The following is a 19,646-nucleotide window of genomic DNA, read 5'->3' as shown; positions in this document are numbered from 1 at the left end:
AGAGATGGAGAGAAGGAGTTACAGTATGTGCAGAGATGGAGAGAAGGGGAGCAAAGCAGCAGCTTTGTTAGCAAGTACAGGCCACTATCTCTGAGAGAAAAACAACAGTGGCACGGACACTGCTTGTCTAACAACTTGTGCAGAGTCAGCTCTGGTAACGCACAGGGTGGGAGCTGGGGAAGCAGAGCAGACAGCAAGCTAAAAAGAGCTTTTTTTTTTTATTTCTTTAAAATCAAAATCAAACATACAAAATAAAAAGTTATTCCCATTTGGGTAAATACCTACTTAATATGCTTTTATGCTTTTTATTTTGTATGTTTTCTTAAAATTTATTACATGTAAGTATACCATAGCTGTCTTCAGACACCCCGTAAGAGGCATCAGATCTCATTATGGATGGTTGTGAGCCACCATATGGTTGCTAGGATTTAAACTCAGGACCTCTGGAAAAACAGTCAGTGCTCTTAACCCAATTGTGTATGTTTTATGGTATATTTTCATATGCTTTGTTCAATAAAGGTACTATGAATGTAGTTCAGGCTGCCCTAAAGTCGGGATCCGTCTGTGACCATCTCCTGAATACAGAATACATTCGCCCTCCACCTTAAAATTTTTAAAGTACCTAAAGAGATCCTACTCCATCTTCTGCCTTCTATGGGCACTGTGTGCATGAAATGCACATACATACATGTAGGCACTCAGACAAAAAATAAAGGAAAACCTTTCAAGCATTAACTACTTAAAAAATAGATAATTAATGACTTACTACTACTCAACTTGCTTTTGAAACACTTTCCTATACATTACCATTAATTCCTGCTTTTCCAACTGAAAACTGAAAGCTCTGACACCACACCTCTAACACTTACATGGAAAATTAAATGTGTAAAAGTGAACTTCCTTAGGAATGTCAGTTGATATAATAAACAAGATAACTCAAAAGAAAAAAAAAATCAATAAGCTCCTTTTGGGCTTTCTGTTATAATGATTTGAGACTACTGTGGGGAGAACTGACTGACTTCCTAAAGGCATGTATGCTATAGGTGAGAGATAAAGAACTGAGAACGGCCCTCTGCAGTCTGGCTTGAACATCAGAGAAGATAAGCTTGCTTCTTAGTAAGGTGAGGAGAGCTGGAAGAGAAGCAGTCCTGGGAAATGGTAGAAACACAGAGAGGAAAAGCAACTTGAGATGCTAGTTGACATTTTTATGAGCCTTACAAATGGTAAAACCTGGTCCAGAGCTGGGTACTATCAACAGCTCAGTGACTAGGGAAGAGATTGGGGTAAAGATGTAATCTTGATCTTAGCATGCAGGATGAATGGGAGAACTTTCCTAGGTTTCCTCTATGTCAAAAATATAAGCCAGGCAGTGGTGGCGCATGCCTTTAATCCCAGCACTTGGGAGGCAGAGGCAGGCGGATTTCTGAGTTCGGGGCCAGCCTGGTCTACAGAGTGAGTTCCAGGACAGCCAGGACTACACAGAGAAACCCTGTCTCGAAAAACCTAAAAAAGTACATATATATATAAAATAGAACAATAATCTAAAATGCTTGAATAAGCTAACTTTAACATAAAGTTTGGTTTAACTACAAAAATGGTTTCTGCGGAAGTCTCCTTTCCATCTCTCTTCTTGGAGGCACTAAGAATATAGGGTGATTATTCCTAACCCCCAAATCTGAAATATAAAAGGCTCTAACACAACATTCAGAAAGTTTACGTGTGGAGTGGTATACACCTACAATCTTAAAACTTGGGAGGATGACAGCTATGACTTTTGAGGCCAGCCTAGGATACACACCAAGTTTAAGGATAGCCTGCATAGTATAGGGAGACCTTAGAGGGGAAGAAAAGTACAGAAGTTGGAGAATTTTGTGATTGGTGAATTGAAATATTTGGCCAAATTTTAAAATCTCAAAAACCAAAAGTCTAAAACACTCTGGCTTCAAGCATTTTGTGCAATAGGCACTCAACCTATACTAGTTTTTTAACATTCTTTGAGCAATATGGTTAAGCAGAGACTTACCTTTTAAAATACACATATAAATATTTTAAATAAATAAGAAATACCAAGTTTTCTATATTTTAAAAATTTATTGTACTTTGAGTATAATTTACCTTTAAAGTTAGTATTCTCGGATACCATTCTGTAGGAAGAAAGCTAATAGCTAATATAAAAATAATCTAACTGTAATCTCAACTGAATCTAAATTATCAAGTGTGAAATAATGATAACTCATGAAATTTTCAACATGGACAAAACAAAAATAAATATAAAACAGGATTCAGCAAAAAACCAAAAAACTCTAATATTTCTTACAGGCCTTATATTCCATTAGAGAAGAACCAAGGATGTAAGCTTTTTTTAGTCCCAGAAAGGCAGGAGTTGAGAGGAGTGAGACAGACACTCATACTCACACAGCCCTGGGCTCAGAGAAGACATCAGTATGGATGTGCATCATCAGGTCCCCGCCGGCAGCATACTCCATCACAAAGCAAACGTGCTCTTTTGTTTGGAAACATGCAAAAAGGTTCACTAGAAACGGGTGCCTCACACTATTCACAGTCTCAAAAATTCGTTTTTCACACATCAGGCTGAAAGAAAAAACAATTACCAAACCCTGAAATAAAATTTCAAACTTTTATGAATTTAAAAAATTATAAAAATATCTTTTGAAATATTATAAGAAATGTTCTATTTGATATTACATTATTATAAATGTAAATTTATATTAATTATAATTACTAGTTATAGTTATTTTATAACTAGTTATAACTAGTTATTATAGGTATTTATTTATTGAAACCCCATAATAAATAAAGTTCATGACCATGGTAATTTCAAGGACAACATTTATAATTCATCAACTAGAGTATTCTAATTTTTAACTCACAAATGGGATGCTGAGAGACACTGATATACTTATAAAAATTTAATCTAAAAGACTGACTGGAAAACAAAGAGAATTCTACAATATGTTTCAAAAAGAAACCCTTTTGAGAACCACACGATTTTCTGTGCTATCATAGAAATGTCTGTAGCAAGCCCCATAACAAAAGGATTAATTCTTAAAAGGAACATGGCAAAACTCCTTGAATGTGGAATATTTATGTTGCCTAAACAGCAAAAGCAAAATGATTTTTTTTCTCCTGAAAGTGTTTAATAAATTAATTTTACTTAAAACTCAAAGTAAAAGAAAACTAGGTCAAGTATTATTCAAATGAAGCCTGAGTTAGCTTGTTAATGTTTAGTGCCTGATCAAAATAAGGGCCAATAGATAAACCTTGCTGAGAAACAATATAAATTTCTAATACTAAGCAAGCTTCATTTCTATTGAAACTTAGAATAAAAAAAATTGATATTCTTTTTAAAAAGCGTTAATACTTTATTTTAAAATAAAGAAGTCAAAGCCAGTGTGATGTCTCAGTGGTGACTAGCTACTTGAGTCCAATGCCTGGAATGTAAGGGCTTAAGGTTGGAGGGTAAAAATAACACCATAAACTTCTCTGACCTCCATGGGTACACTCACACATGATTGCGGTCATCAGCATCCTAAAGTATTTTTAAATGCTTACACTTTGATTTTTATTGTTCCACATGACACTGTGGCATTCCAAACGCTAAGGTAAACTACTGATAGTAGAAACATATAGTACTATTATTTCCTTTGGGGAATTTTTAAAACATGATAGAGTTGCCAGGTGTGATGATACACATCTTTAATCACAGCGCTTGAAACACAGAGCCAGTCAGATCTCTGTAAGCTGGAAGACAGCTTGGTTTGTATAGTGAATTGTTCCATGAGAGCCAGGGCTATGTGGAGAGAGAGACCTGTCTCAAAAAACCAACCAACCAACCAGCCAACCAACCAACCAACCAACCAGAAGCTAACCAGCCATCACAAAAGATGAAGTATTTTCTCTGAGTATCAATAAATTATAAATGACTTGAAAACTTAAAATACACAACAATTCATCCTTATTCAAATATTCAATACTTTCAAATTATATATCATTTAAAATATATTCTGGCCTTTAAAAAAAAAAAGATTTATTTATTTATTTCATGGGCATTGGTGTGTATGTATGCCTGTGTGAGGGTGCTGGATCCCCTGGAACTGAAGTTACAGACACTTGTGAGCCACCAAGTTCTTCAGTTGAACCCAGCTCCTTGAAGAACAGCCAGTGCTCTTAACCATGGAGTCATCTCTCCAGCACCAACTGCTCTATTTCTTGAGTGGATTCTTTTTCATGAGTTCTTCTAGCCATGATAACATTTTAAAATTACCTTTTTTGTACTCTTTCCCTAAATTTCTCCAAAAGTGTGCTTTATTTAGTACTTCCGAATCTCCTTTTTGGTTTTCACATGTGAGATCTGTTTCCATGTTACTCAAAACTAGAAAGTTTAAAAACTGAAATAATTTGGGTCACTTGTCAATTTTTATTTAAAGCTAGGTTCAATTTCACCAGGGGTAATGGCCTAGAATCTGGCTTTGGTTCTAGCCTCTTGACCTATACGTTTGGATTTATGGCATTAGGATTATTCCCCTGGAGTTAATTAGAAAGTATCTTTTTAAAATGATCTGGTTCAAAGTAGTAACAATGTAACAAATAGCTACATATGCCATCAGGATAACATAACAGTATAGATTAAATACATTTTGTCTGAAGTGCTTGAGGCCAGAGCTGTTTCTGATCACACGTAATGAGACATATAGCACAGCAATAGGTCCCAGGTCTCAATATAAAATTTATTTATGCTTTAAATGTACCTTACATCAAAAATCTACAAAAGTAATTTTACAATATTTTAAATAATTGTATATGAAATATTTGTATATTTTGGCATCACATCTTTAGTTAATTCAGATTTTGAGCATTTCAAGTTTTAGATTTTTCTTTAGATTATGGATGCCCATAATATAACTAGCTTCTAATTGTTCTAGAAAACAAGTAGTTCTATTTTTTAAAAGATACATTTATTAGTTTTCAGGCATAGGTGTGTACTTCTGTGAGTTTACATGAACTATGTATGTCCAGAGGCTTGTGGAAGTTAAGAAAGTCGGACTCTTGAAACTCGAGTTACTTTCAGGGTTGCTTGACATGGGACTTGGCAACCAAACCTGGGTCCTCTGGAAGTCACATGCTCCTCACAGCTGAGCATCTGTCCAGTCTCTGCAGGACTACTCTCAAGGAAGATTCTTAGTGGTCTAAAACAACACTACTAAATATCACAGGACAGGTTTTCTGATAAACATGTCATTTTCATAAAATAATTCCACATATGTGTATGTGAATCATATTAAAATATACTCTTGAATTTGAATCTTTTATTCCTAAAGTCCTTTTATTTTAATAGCCATATAAAGATGTATCCATGATAATTACCATTATTAAACTCTTTGGAAGGCTCTATACTAAAAAAATAAAAAATAAAAAAATAACACAAAGTGACATTAAGAGCACTGGCTCAGTCATTAAGAGCACTGGTTTCCCCAAAGAACTCAAGTTCAATTCTTGTTACCAATGGCAGCTCACAGTTGTCTGTAACTCATGTCCCCAGGAATCCAACACCCTCTACTACTGACCTTAATATGCACTGCAAGCACATGGTACAGAAGAAACCCTCATACACAATGATTATAATAGTGATGATGATGGAATTTAAGCTGGGCATTAGGGTGCACACCTTTGAACCCAGAAATAGTGGGACACATAGGCAGGTGGATCTCTGCGAGTTTGAGGCTAGTCTCATCAAATACAGTGAGTTCTAGGAGAGACTATGTAGAAACTCCCTAACTGGAAGAAAAAAAAAATAGAAAAAAAAAAGGAAAAAAGAATGGATTTTAAGAAGAAAAACACAAAGGGAACTCTAGCAAGATGGCTCAGCAGAAAACATTGTTTGCTGAGAAGACCAACAACTTGAATTTGATCCCCAGGACTCACATGGCGATACGCTATTTTTGGTCTCAACATGTATGACATACGCCTGCTCACTGCCCCCCTCCCAGTCACCCCTTCCAACAATCCTTTCCCCAATAACTATAATTTTTAAAACACAGAAGGGAAAATTCATAATGGCATATTTCAAAAAGCAGACTATATTAGCCATTGAATTACTTGTGGATTATCAGGAAATGATATTTTATCAGCTTCCCAGGCTAAAATGTGATTAGTTTTATAGTCACAAATCAGTAACAGTTCCATTTTAATACTTTATAAACATTGCAACTTATTAAAATTTAATGGAATTAAACATTTCCCTGTCTTTATTTGGTATTAACAAACCTGGCTTAAGGAAAAGAAGTGACTGAAAAGAAAAGCAGCACTTAATTAATGTCTATTTTTGTCATAGAAGATACATTTAGCATCATCAAATATTTCTAGGAACTCAGATCTACTACTGTCTACTCTCTTAATCTCTAACCACAAGGACAAACATTTTTAAAAACTGACCTGTCTACTTCATCTCGTGCCACAATGTCTCCTTTCTTTAAGGCTTTTATTGCAAACATTTCATTTGTGTGTTTATATTCCGCCAACAGCACCTGAAATAAGAGTAAAATAATTGAGTTCTATTTGAATTTCTAATCCTGTATGTATTTCTAAAGTGCTGACAGATTACCTTTCCAAAGTGTCCTCTGCCCAAGACAGCACAACACCTGAAGTCTTGTAGACTGAATTGAAATCTCTGTTGAGATCTGAAACAATAATGATTAAAAAGGAGGTGATCACCTCAAGAATAGACACCAGCCAGCCATGAAGAGGTACGACTCCCTCCTCCTCCTCCTCCTCCTCCTCCTCCTCCTCCTCCTCCTCCTCCTCCTCCTCTTCCTCCTCTTCCTCCTCCCTTACCTCCTGTCCTCAAGCTCTCCAACACCCCAACAGCTTCGACCTGAGTCAGGAATGTTAAGCTCATACTCAGATTTGGATTTTGGGCGCATGTTATTTCTGTCATTCTCAATATTGAAAACAGTTTCTGAACCCTGTAAAATATCAAGTGCTCATTAAACTAGGACATTTGAGTAAACAAATTATTTGATAAAAGTTAGAGAGGTAATTCCAAAAGTATTTGAGAAAAAGTTTCAGATTGGCTCATTTGTTCTTATTGTTAAACAAACAAACAAACAGCTCCCCCCCTCCAAACACATCTTCTTCTAATGCTTGCAACCCATTGCATTCCTTTTGCCCTCTGAGAATACAGAGACCAATGATAACAGTGTTCCAACAGGAAAAAAGGGCTATCCCTATCAATTTCATCTACCTGAGAAAATTTACTCATAAAATACAAACATAAAGGAAGCAGAAAACCATAAATCCATACTTCATACTGATAATTTTAATTGAAATGTACACTTTAGCCACTATAATGGTTTTATTTTAAGAAGAAATTGTACAAGGAATGTTTAGAATGTCTTGCCTGTCCAGGTATATCCAAAACTCTCAATTCAGAAGATTCATCTATCTCTCCAAGGGAAGAAGCACGAGGTGGGGCTGGAGGAGGTTCAGGTTCAAGATCAAAGTCCAATTTGGTTACTGTAGAATCACTTATAGAAAACAAAGCAATTTACCAAAACTTCAATCAAAGTCTTTCCTTTTAAAAATAAAAGCAAACTAACTTCTTTTAAATAAGGAGCAATAGTTTTGCAATTCTACTTGGAAAGACTGGGGCCAAACGCAATTGTAACACACGTTAGACATTATAGCAATGGCTATGTGAGATATACTCAAGCCTTCTAAGACAAGTACCTGGCTGGAGGTGCTAGTTCAGGAATGCGTGCATCAACCACTGGCACTGTAGCGGGCACAGGAGTCTGAGGGCTGAACGTGCCAGAATGATTTACTGTGGGAATAGCTCGTCTCACTAGCCTTCCCCAAGTGGCAATATTAATATTCATTTGAGGAGCTCTGAGAAATGTTTTGCCTGTAGACATAGTGAATAATGAAAGCAGGATAAGTAATTTCTTTATACATTACTGAAAGCCATAATTAAAAAAAATTCATAATTCATCAGTTTATAATTTATGAAGAACAAATATAATTTGTAACTTAAAATCTAGTTTTTAACTATTTTGTCTTCTATTAAAAGCTAGTGTAAACAGCATGAATAGCTTTTAAAAATAGATTAAGAATTTGAATTCTTAACTCTCATATTCCATGTGGATAAAGTTTAAGTCATCTGTGATAACAAACAACAGGTCTTAGTGATATCTGAGTTTGTTCAAATAAGCTCAGAGAGCAGAGTGGCTGGGAGATGAGAAGACAAGTTGATTGTTACTGAAGTTCAATGAAAAGTCAGGCAGAGTGCTGCATGTCCATAGTCCAAGCACTTGGGAGACAGAGGCAGGGGGATCATTTTAAGGTCATCCTTAAAGACTTTGAGGTCACATGGGCTACTAGACTGTCTGAAAACAAAAGAAAGACATAGAGTAATGGAATCTGTTATTCCACTTAAGGATATGTTTAAAACCTCCTTTAAAATTGTGAGAAATGAACAACTAAGAAGAATGAAATCACAATGTCTTTCAAAATGACAGCTGGATTTTTCTACAAATAAAATACTGCGCTTGATCCTTAGTAATTACCTTGTTGTTTTGAAAAAATTTTCTTTTGTCTTTGGAGTTTTGGTCGTCTTTCAATAACTGGATTAAAAAAAGTAACCTGCAATAAACAAACACAAATTGACATCGACACTGTAATGGGCTATGGCTCCTACAATCCACTAGACTCCTAAGCTGGAGGACTTAAGGCATCTTAGCTACAACTCAGTCCAAGTCCTTCACTGACCAGATGAGAGCACAGACCTAGACAGGAAACAGGATTTTCCTCAAGGTCACGTCCTAATGAAGCAGAGCAGTCAAGAGTTCGAGATATCTGTCTCTTAGCCTAACACTCTTGCCACTTCTACATCATGCTGTTAACACATACATTCTACTGTAGTTACACACATTAAATAAAACACATGTATTACCTCTGCAAACAAAGTACCCTGTGGTTCCAAATAGAGACACATGCCATGCCGCTGGTTGTCTAAAAAATCTTCTAACCTCAGAAACTTTACAGCACACAGAGATCGCCAATCACGCCAATAAACTGAAATTTCCAGTTCACGTGACTAAGATAATTAAAAAAAAAACAACAAACAAACAGAAAAGACATCATTGGACACACACTTGAATAAAATATCACCAAATATATGAAATACAAATACAATAAACAAATTACACACCAAAATCACACTATTTAAAACAAAATTTTGTAATGTTTTTAAATTATATATTACTTTTATCAAACTTACCAGTTTTAACTTAAACTTATATTCAGACAATCTCTGCTAATGCATTTCTAAAGGTCAAGGCCAGAACCCACACTGAGAACAATCAATAATCACAGAAACTCCTCTTCCACTTAGAACCTCAATCTTTCAGCTTTGTCTCCTCCACATGCTGTTGCCTAGTGGCCTGCTGCTAAGACGTCTCACTGTGTGTCTCAGAAAACCCATGTCTTTGACCCACCCTCGGGCAGAGAGGGCCTAGAATTTGGCTTTCTTTTGCACTTATGCCATATACTGTATATAACTGCTGTAAGAACATCAAGTCATCGAATTTTCAAAAGATTACCAAGAAACAGTAATACTGGTGAGCACAGCAGTCTGTGTTAAGTGGAGGTTGGGGTATTTAACCCATATTTTATATAGAAAAATGTTCACTTACTATAATCTAAAAAAGACATTAGAAAAAGCAAATTAGCAGTGAGTTAAATAATCAGACCATAAGGACAAGTTAAGTATATATGATTGCATTACCACACAAGATACTATAGTCAAAACATCAGAAATAATGTTTACATAAGAAAACCTACTTAAAGTTTTAACAACTTATTACTAAATATACCTTAGACAACAGTTTATACGTTGGAATCAAGTCATGAACTGATTTCTGGAATGTTATAATTTATGTACATTTTAAATAGAAAGCACCAGACTCTTCTACTGTTTTGTTTTTAGGAATTATGCAGATCGCCCACAATACGATATGTATGTATTTGCCTTTAGGTTCTACAATAAATTATTTCTTTTATATAAAGATTTTCAATTTGTGAAAATAAGTATCTTATTATGTAAATTCTTAGTACACATAATAGATTTTGACTTTAAATTATAAAACTAGTTGATGAAAATGAAAACATTTATACAACTGCAACATGAAATAAACATGAGTCAAAACGGAACCTGCAGAAGTACCATTATCCCGTGATCTTAAGCGTCAGTCGTCCCTAGCATCCCTGCTCAGTATGCTGAAGGCTCATCCCAGGTGATGGCAGAGCTTCAGGGAAATGAATGAAACTTGAGGAGGTGGGGCTTCAGTGGGGAAGAAGGTCCCTAGGCATGTACAGAGGTATATTGGCATTCCATCCTTTCTTTCTTTGTTTCTGGCTGTTGGGAGGTAAACAGCCATCCTCTTTCATGTGCTTCCATTATAGATATGTTTCATGCTGAGTTTAAAAACAACTGGGACAAATGACTATGAATCCCAAACTCTAAAACTATAAGCTAAAGTAAAACTTTTCCTCCTTTGAGATGATTTTTCTCATGTGTTTCGTCATAGCGACAATGCAGACTTATTGGCCAGAAAAAGAATCAGAAAATAAAATTTCTGTGATTCCAGGACTTCACCTCATTTCTGACTGGCAATTAGTATGGCAAAAATACCTTGGAATTAAAACCATGAGAATATAAGTATTTTAAGATGACCAGTGGTATATTCATAATTGATTACTAATACTATGCATATTCTATTCATTAGAAGTGTAAGTATTTTAGGGGCTAGAGGAGAGATGGCTTAGTGGGTAAGAGCCCATGCCTTGCAGGCACAAATAGCTGAGCTGTCAAGTGTGGCTGTGGGAGCCAGTAACTGCAGTGCTAAGGCTGGGAAGGGCTAACAGGAAGATTGACGGGGTCCACTTGCTAGCCAGCCTAGCTAATATGATGAGCTCCATGTTTAGTGACAAATCCTGTCTCTAAGGAATAGGTGGAACATAATAGAACAGGATCCCTGACGTCCCTTTGCAGTGTCTGCATGACACACACCTGTGAGCACCTGCACCCATGCATGCACACGCACACGTATGCAAAGTTGAAATATCTTGAAGTAGTTTTTAGGAAAAAACTGGAAGAACACGCTGAGGATTGGTAATGTAGATTTTGTTTTCAGGGGAATGGAAGTCTACTGCCTTCTGTCTTCCTCCACCATTTTGAGCAGGAAGACTTGTCCAGGATCAAGAAGACCTATGAAGCAGAGGGTCACAGACGAAGCAGACTGAAGAAGCACAAATGCCAGTGACGGAGTCACTACTGCTTGTTCTTCACATGGATGAAGTGGTGGGACTGTGTGGAAGGCAGACCAGTCACTTCACTTTTTGTTATCCATTCTAGCAAATCTATTAAAACTAACTCATTAATTGATTTCTCTTTCTCCTGTGTCTAGTCTGTATCTCAAACTGAAATAAATTAGAAATCTGAGGTTTGGTATGGAAACCTGTGAAATTACAGAGCTAAGATAAGTCTCTCGGAGTTCTAAAAGGCTTCAGAGACAAGAACTTTTACTTTTTGCTACTTTGCACTGTTCCTGTGAACACCCTTCCCAAACTGAAAGTTTATCTATGACCCAGATATACTATCAATATAATTTATGTCATGAATTGTCAGGTTTCTTTAACCTCTAACAGCAAGTGTCATTTAGGAAAGTTGGCTAGAGACAGAATGTGAGGTGGAAAGCACCATACAGAACGATGGCTTCTAGATGAAGAGATGCCAGCACTGTCTAGAATGGAAACCACAGGTGAGTTCTGCAAAGCAAACGCTTACAGGGAATTTTAAATGACAGGAAAAATGTAATCTGGATAGCATAAAAGGACAATTCAAAAGGATTGGGCAGTCGCATCTGAGTTAGGTAATAATGGGCAACACTGGCTGACTGCACCAGTTCCTGCTTCATTTTGTTTTATTGTGAATTTGAATTCAGAATCAAAGAAAACTGCAGAGTATGAATAAGGAGTCTGTGTGGCTAGAACATAAAAGACAAGAGGCACTGAGTCAGCTGTCTGTGTAGCTGAGGTAAAAGTGTAACGGACTTACTATATTACAATTTAAAAACAATAATGCACATCTAGCATAAAGGAATTGGCATGAGGAAGGAGAAACGCCCGAATGACTTGCTAACTTTGAGGGACACAGGAGAGCTTCCAGGTCCGCAGTCTGCAGTTTCACTACTAGCACTGCACCTCTACCATGATGCAACGAAATAATAGTCACCAAACTTCCTTTTCAACAAAACCCACAAAATTGATGTGGAAGAAATGAGGGTCTATTTGATTCCAAACTTTAGAAAAAAAAATATATATTATACAATATATAGACAGACCATTTATTACTTGAAATTAAATAATAGCTAAATAAAAACATTTATCACTTGTGCCCCCAATACTGACTTTCTAGGTCATAAATATCAATTAATAATTACTTTATTGTTTTGTATCTGAGACAGTTCTTACTGTGCATATCCCAGACTGTCCTTGAACTCTCCTACCTCAGCCCACTAAGTGTTGGTATTACATGGACGATGTCTCTCATGGGAGAGTTGATTATTTTTATGTTTTGGCCTATAGAGACACTATGAAAAAAATACTGGGACACAAAACTAGGAAAGTTTGAGAGCTACAAGTTAAGGAGAATGAATTTCCACTGCTAAAAAGAAAAAGACCAAAAGGGAAAATGTTTCATTTATGCTAAAGTTAAAAAATATTCAGTTTTTGAAATCCATAAGAAAGTGAAATTTCTACAAGGGTACATAAACAATTATCTATTTATTGTTCTTTAGTGATTTTTCAAGGAAACCGTGGGGTTTTTATATCAAGCAAACAATCTAAGGACAGGATTTATGCTTGAAAAGTCAGCCTGGCACAGAAAGGGGGAGAAGAAGCAGGTAAACAACTACAAACAAACTATTTAAGTCTTTTAAGACTCTATCTCCTTCTGATGTCACTCCACACACGTCTGACAGTCTTCCTTCTATTCCAAGCTCATTTTTCTGTCTTATGACTGTATACTTGTTGCTTCCACTTCTAAACCTGAATCTACTTCCCCCACCCCCAAAAAAAGAAACAGTAGGTAGACTTTTCTATTGGTTTTCCACCTTATGGCAGCCCAACTCCCTCCATCAAGGCCAGATTTAATATCCATTTGTCATAATGGTACTCCAACCAGCCTCTCTCTGCATTTTAGATGTAGGTGTCTTACTCATTCTGCTAGAAACTTGAACTCTCAAATCTGAAGTTCACAATTAAACTGACTCTGGAAAATTCAAACAATGACTTCCCTACATTCCTTCATTCTGAACTTAGTGCACTAGCTTTTTTGTTCTGTCCATGTGTCTTGACGTCTTCGTTATAGTATTTTAAAAACTTTTTGTGTTATATTCAACATAACTTCTTTAGCTCTGTCACAGAGCCATTTAACTCATCCTCACTTTTAAACATTACATTCTCCGCTCTTATGATGTTCTATTAGTTCTCCTCCCCATGCACCTGAGCAATGAATTCATCAACTAGTGGCCAACCACACTTTATTTTCTGCTTCCGGCTAGCTATGCTTTTATTCGTTTAAAACTCTGCCTATCTGGTTTATCATCCAGGATCATTCAAGTTTTCAAACACTTTTATTATTTCTTTAAACATTTTAACACCAACTTTATTCTCTCTATCTCAGAATACCCTTATCTATTCTGCTTATATCCTCATCTATTTTCAGAGTTTGGATTCAAGCTCATGTGAGTAGAATTCAGCTTTATGATTCCAAGAAATGATTTGAAGTTTTTTCATTTGCCACAGATGATTGTTTTTTTTAACCTGTCAATCTTAGGACCTTTAATGCAAGAAACACTTCTAATTTTTTTTCATTTCTCTGATAGTAATGAATAGCAGTGCTAAGTATAAATTTAAAGACCAGAGAGACAGAGAAGACATTTCAAAATGCCGTAACAACAATTTAGAGCAATGAATTTTCTAATACCATATGAGATGTGGAGAGTTAAGTCAGAGTTAGTTGTATGGGATGTGATGAAATATGTAAGAAAGAAGACATTTCAAATCAAATTGGGCCCTCCTCCCCAGAGTTGCTGTGTGTTTATCAGGAATCTATTTATGAATCAGTGCATCAACAATGTTGTATCCTCAAGCTATGATGAAGGGAAATAATAACTATAAAGGCTGAGGGAAACTGCTTTTAGGTGTTTAAATAAAAATAAATCTTAACTTTTTTATTTTTATTCATGAGTGTGTGTATATGTGTGAGTGTTTATGTAAATATATGTGTGTAGGTGCCCTCACGAGATAAATGTTGCAAGATCCCCTGGAACTGAAGTTACAGGTGGCTGTGAGCAGCCGAGTGTGGTGCTAGAAAGCAAATTCATCTGCTTTAGAGAGCAGGAATCATTCTTAACTATTAACTATTTTATTTCAGTTTTAATAATTGTTTTTGCATAAATTATTCCTATTTATTACTACTTGTGAATATCAATATAGAATATCTTATATGATGGAGAAAAAGATGAGGAAGCTAATTGTCATGCTTTCAAATAGTTAATGTTTTTGGGAAAATAAGGATAAAAGGGAGACACAAATCATAAGGGCTTTGCTTGATCTGAAAAGTAATTACATCTTTATATTGAAAGCTATAGGCTAGCACTAAAAGTTTGTTATACATGGGCTAAATCATAACAGGCAAGTGCAGTCAGTTAAAAACAAGGGCACTAAAACTAATTATCTTATGACTGTAAACTCAGTAAATGTTTGAATAACAAATAGGCTCCAATCTTAGTTCCACACTCTACATTTTTGAAAACTTGGACAGGACACTGTAGCTACTCTCAGCTTCCGTTTGCTCATCTATAAAACATGCCCAACAGTATCAACCATTTGGGGAGAGTTAAAGGAATACAGGCATAACACCTAAGTTAATCTCAGAACACATTATTTTTTATTATTATTACTGTACTTGCAATCAAGAAAATCTACTCTAGCAAAACAATGGGCAGATGTAGAACAAGTTAGCTAATTATAGTGAAAAAGAACATAGGATTTCCCCTCAGAAATACTTGGCTCTGTGCAAAACTTGGTATAAATTCTGCCACTTTTTTGCTGTGGGGTCTGTGAAAAGTATCTTAAAGTCTCAAAATCACACAAATCTCTAAAACAATTATAATAACTGTATACATCTTATAAGATCACTGAGAATTATATGGGACACTACACATGTCTTTTTATGAACTTAGAGCAATAATAGAAACTTCAACTTAGTGCGTGAGCATAAATATCTTTTTCAAATTTTTGTGAAAGAGAAACCTACCAAAGAACTAGGAAGGGGTAAAAGAAAAAAACGCTTTTTTTAAACAATAGGAAGAATATGAATACATACAATAAAATCATAGGACACAAAAAATGAAGTTGGTATAGGTGGCAGGAGGAATAAGAAATAAGATTTCAGGACAATAAGGAATGGAACTAAGGGTAGCTTCATTATAGACACTATCAGGAAAATTGATGATTCAGAGCCTCTGAAGTTGGAGACCACAAACATTTGTGTGCTAGAAACCAAACTTGTGTGTTCTCTAAGAGTAGGATGCACTCTTAATAGCTAAGTCATCTCTCCAGCCTTTGATATTCTTAAACACTTGTGGTAGCCAAATGTTTGACAACTGACCCATATCCCTAGCCTCTTTCTTAAGTTTCCTTATCTTTCCACAAAGCATGAAATTCCTACAATAGAATTTTATTTATGTTAAGTGGACTTTGAAATAAAAGAAGATGAGATTTGGCTGGGCGTGGTGGTACATGCACTTGGGAGGCAGAAGCAAAGAGATCTCTGAGTTCAGGACAAGCTGGTCTACAAAGTAAGTTTCAGTACAGCCAAGACTAGAAGAGAAACTTGTCAGAGACAGGGAAAGGAACATTCAACTATTTATTCAGCTTTCTATCACTCAAACAATATTTTTCATTAGATTCAAATCAATCGCTAAAGCTAAAGAAACATTATTCTGATTGGGAGAAACTGCACCACTTGGAAATCTAAGGCAAGGAGACTGCATGTTTGAGATCAAATTGAACTAAAAGTGAGTCCCTGTCCAAACGAAGCAAAACAAAACAAAACAAAACAAAAAGCCCAACAACACAAAACAGACAACAGCAACAACTCTTCTCTCACCTCATAACCCCTAAGTAACTGGGATTGTGGCACCTCTTTGCCCCTGTTGTTTTACTTTACACCATACCTCTATCTCACAGGGGTTTGTTGGCTTGTTTTGCTGGAAATACATCAAGCTCCTACATTTGTTAGAAAGTTACTTGCTTCCTTTTTTGGGAATACTTTTTGGATCTTAGCAATCTGTCTACTTTTTCCCTCACCAGGTCTCAGGTTAAGTGTAATTTCCTCTATGTACAATAGTGTCTCACTTCTGATCCTGTAATCTAGCTGATCCCGTTACACAGCTCCCTTCTGATCTCTTGTTATACAGCTCTTTTTAGTCACTTCTGATCCCCTATAATACAGTTCTAGTCCCTCACTTCTGTGCAGATTTTAAACTGTATTTACTATTTATCATCTTTTTCTATAGGACTCTGACTGTCTTGACCAATTACTTCCAGCATCGAGGATGATGCTTGGCACAGAATATAAAAATCAGTGAATAAAAGCATGTGAGTTACAGACACTGCAGCTATGTATCTCCATAAACTATATCCTATAAAGTGCCTGGCACATATAAGCAAATGAGTATAAACACAAAGAATGGTCTTACAGATGGATGGGACTGACTTATGATCTCTAACCAGAGGAACTCTAGAACTTATCCTTCTCCAAAATAATTATTTTCAAACTCTTGTAATATCATTTTCTTTTTTATTTCCTTGCTATGGATTCAGATCCTCTTTGCCTTTCATTTTCCACATACGTTTCTTCTATTCCTACTCCTATAATCTGCTTTGCCTCTCTCCCTACCTTATAGTTCTATCTCTTGAACAGAAACCTACCAACGTACATGCCCTTCATCTCTTCTCCCTCACATTTATTCTTCACGTAAACTCTAAGGTCAGGTTTCTTTATATGAATTTTCCATGCACACTACCATGAAGCACAAACACCTTAGTCTAGTTACCTAAGTTGTTATCTTTAAGATGGAATCACTGGGATGAAGATATGTCTCAGAAATGAGGTAGTCGACTATTACACATAGCTCTGTTGTTAATAGTAAAGCCTGCAACTATTGACATAGCTACCGAAAAGCCAATGAAAATTCTTAAGAGAACCCGAGAGACTTGTTCATGTTGTTCATTGTCAATCTGCTCCTGGAAGTCCCAGGATCCAACAGTAATCAATAAATATTTGATTAAATAGGAGAGCATAATGACTGAATGATTCTGAACTAAGAATAAATCCTAGGATGAAAGCATTTGCTGAAGATCAGTCTGGTGCTCGCGTACACGTTAGATTAGTAAAATGGTGAGTACTGTACATCTGTAAAAGTTAACTGGGAGATATAATTGAGACAATAAAAGTCTGAACAAGGATGTTTACTTTAAAGATACATCAGATAAATTAGAAAAACACCTTACAGATAGAAGCTAGAGGTAATTGACAGCACTCCCACAGCCACCATATACATGTTTTCACTGGTATATGTAACTTTAAAATAGCATAGATACCATTGATCTCCACATTAAATAGTAAAATCTATTACTTTATTTTAGCTCAACATGTAATAAAGGCTGAGTATTTTTCTTCTAGACTAATGGATGGATTTAAATCTACTATAAAGTTCTCTGCAGATTGGAATATACTGTGTTGTCCTCTGTTACAGAGACACAGCCTAAATTCTAGTTATTTACATCATTTATAAGAGACATTTTGATACATTGACAGTTGGGAAAATGAAGTGTAAGAGCTCCATTCAAAGTTATAAGTACAAATCTTGAAACAGAAGAATCACTGCAGTGAATAGATTGAACATTATTCAATATGCAATCACTATGTGTTTTGTATTAAGAATACAAAACAAGGCCAAAGCACAGACATATATTGTAAAAGGTGATTTCACCACTGCCACATTTCTAGTTGATATAAACTAAATATTTTCTAATTATTGCATACTAAAGTTATTTGCAACAATCACATATGTACCTATGTCTTAAAGAAAAATTTATATACAATCTCTCAGATGAGAAACATAAGAAACATGTACACGCTTCTAACTTTATAAACTTCTTGGGCAGTTAGTGAGACCCTGTCTCAAAACACAAAATAAAATAACAAAACTTCTTAAAGACTTCGAATAAACAAAAATTACAGTATTTTCAATTAAGAAGTTCTCATCTTACCCTGTCTAGTTCCAGTGTAAACTTCTGGTCCCACGACTGATTGGAAATGGGCTTCCAGCTAGTTTGACCAACCACAGTGTTATCTAGCTTCAAAACAGCACAAACATCATCTGTAATTACAATTGTAGATTTGGTTAAAAACTTCAAACTGTTAAAAGACAATTATCACTACTTTATAGCATGAAGAAATTGAAGACTCTTTGAAAAGGATTTTTTTTTATAATCAATAATGAACTGTATTTTAATTGGCTTTCTTTCGTATCAGCTAAATTATCTTTTGATTTTGATAAAAACAAACACTAAGTGCTATTTTACATATTTAAGAATATATAACCTACCCTGCTTATAAGTATATCTATATTAGTCCTCTATTCTTCTACTACATTTGTTAGATATTATTATTATTATTATTATTGCCTCAAACGATTCTTCACTTTCATTCTTTCCCATTTTTCCTCTAAACACAAGAGTGCTACGCTCTAGAATGCTGAACTGTCTGTCATTTGCCTTCCCTCCTGGCTATATGTTTAGGTATGCTTTATCATTGTATACGATGGTATCCTCAACATGCTCCTGAATTTCTTGCTTTTTCCAAACACTGACTGCATCCACTCTCAAAGCTGATAACTCAGACACTATCTATTCCAGCACATATCTCATCCACTAGCTAGGTACCAAAAGTTCAGTTTTTAATGGTCACCAAACCACTGAAATAACCAAGATGCAGTCTACCAGGAGGAAAAAAAAAAATCTCAGTATCTGTGGCTCTTCATTTTGATAAAAAGAGTGATATTCAGCATTTCATTCTTTCAAATGCTTTTATTTATCATGTAGTCTCATTTATTTTCAATAGAGTAAAATATAGGTTTTTTGTTTCCTATTATAAATTTTAAAAATTTAAAATAATGGCAACTGAAATCTTTTGGTCCTAGTTGGACACTTCCCATTTATGCCTGTCTCCATGATAAGGCCCTTAACTGTGCAGCATAATTTTAAAAAGCATGGTTACTGAACTGGATAAGTCATCAGTTTTCAGGAGGTTGCGACTACTTCCACTTTTACTTTTACTAGTTCTGCTCATAAAAGACGATCTGTTTTCACTTGGACTCCATCCAGGCAGTGCTACGGATGTTGCTTTTGACCGTCCAGGTACATTCTCTAGGATATCTTGGCACCCCATAAGACGAACTTCCAAAGTACCTGTTAATAAACAAATATGCTAT

The 19,646-nt window shown here is 35.6% G+C and overlaps 1 protein-coding gene across 1 annotated transcript in view; it reads right to left on the bottom strand.

Moving 5' to 3' along the window:
* Pkn2 (protein kinase N2) overlaps window positions 1-19,646 on the bottom strand; it is a 95,581-nt gene that overhangs the window by 9,861 nt on the left and 66,074 nt on the right. The window contains exons 7-16 of the mRNA XM_028788135.1: window positions 19,438-19,623; window positions 18,424-18,533; window positions 8,969-9,112; window positions 8,583-8,658; window positions 7,747-7,921; window positions 7,418-7,544; window positions 6,853-6,983; window positions 6,623-6,698; window positions 6,454-6,545; window positions 2,416-2,592 (exon numbers count right to left, since the gene is read on the bottom strand). Of these exons, the coding sequence (XP_028643968.1) occupies window positions 2,416-2,592; window positions 6,454-6,545; window positions 6,623-6,698; window positions 6,853-6,983; window positions 7,418-7,544; window positions 7,747-7,921; window positions 8,583-8,658; window positions 8,969-9,112; window positions 18,424-18,533; window positions 19,438-19,623 (1,294 nt within the window). The remainder of the gene's footprint in view (window positions 1-2,415; window positions 2,593-6,453; window positions 6,546-6,622; window positions 6,699-6,852; window positions 6,984-7,417; window positions 7,545-7,746; window positions 7,922-8,582; window positions 8,659-8,968; window positions 9,113-18,423; window positions 18,534-19,437; window positions 19,624-19,646) is intronic.

This window comes from Grammomys surdaster, unplaced genomic scaffold (genome assembly GCF_004785775.1).
Source record: "Grammomys surdaster isolate TR1022 unplaced genomic scaffold, NIH_TR_1.0 125702, whole genome shotgun sequence".
Lineage (NCBI taxonomy): Eukaryota > Metazoa > Chordata > Mammalia > Rodentia > Muridae > Grammomys > Grammomys surdaster.
This window is presented reverse-complemented; position numbering and strand designations above follow the sequence as displayed.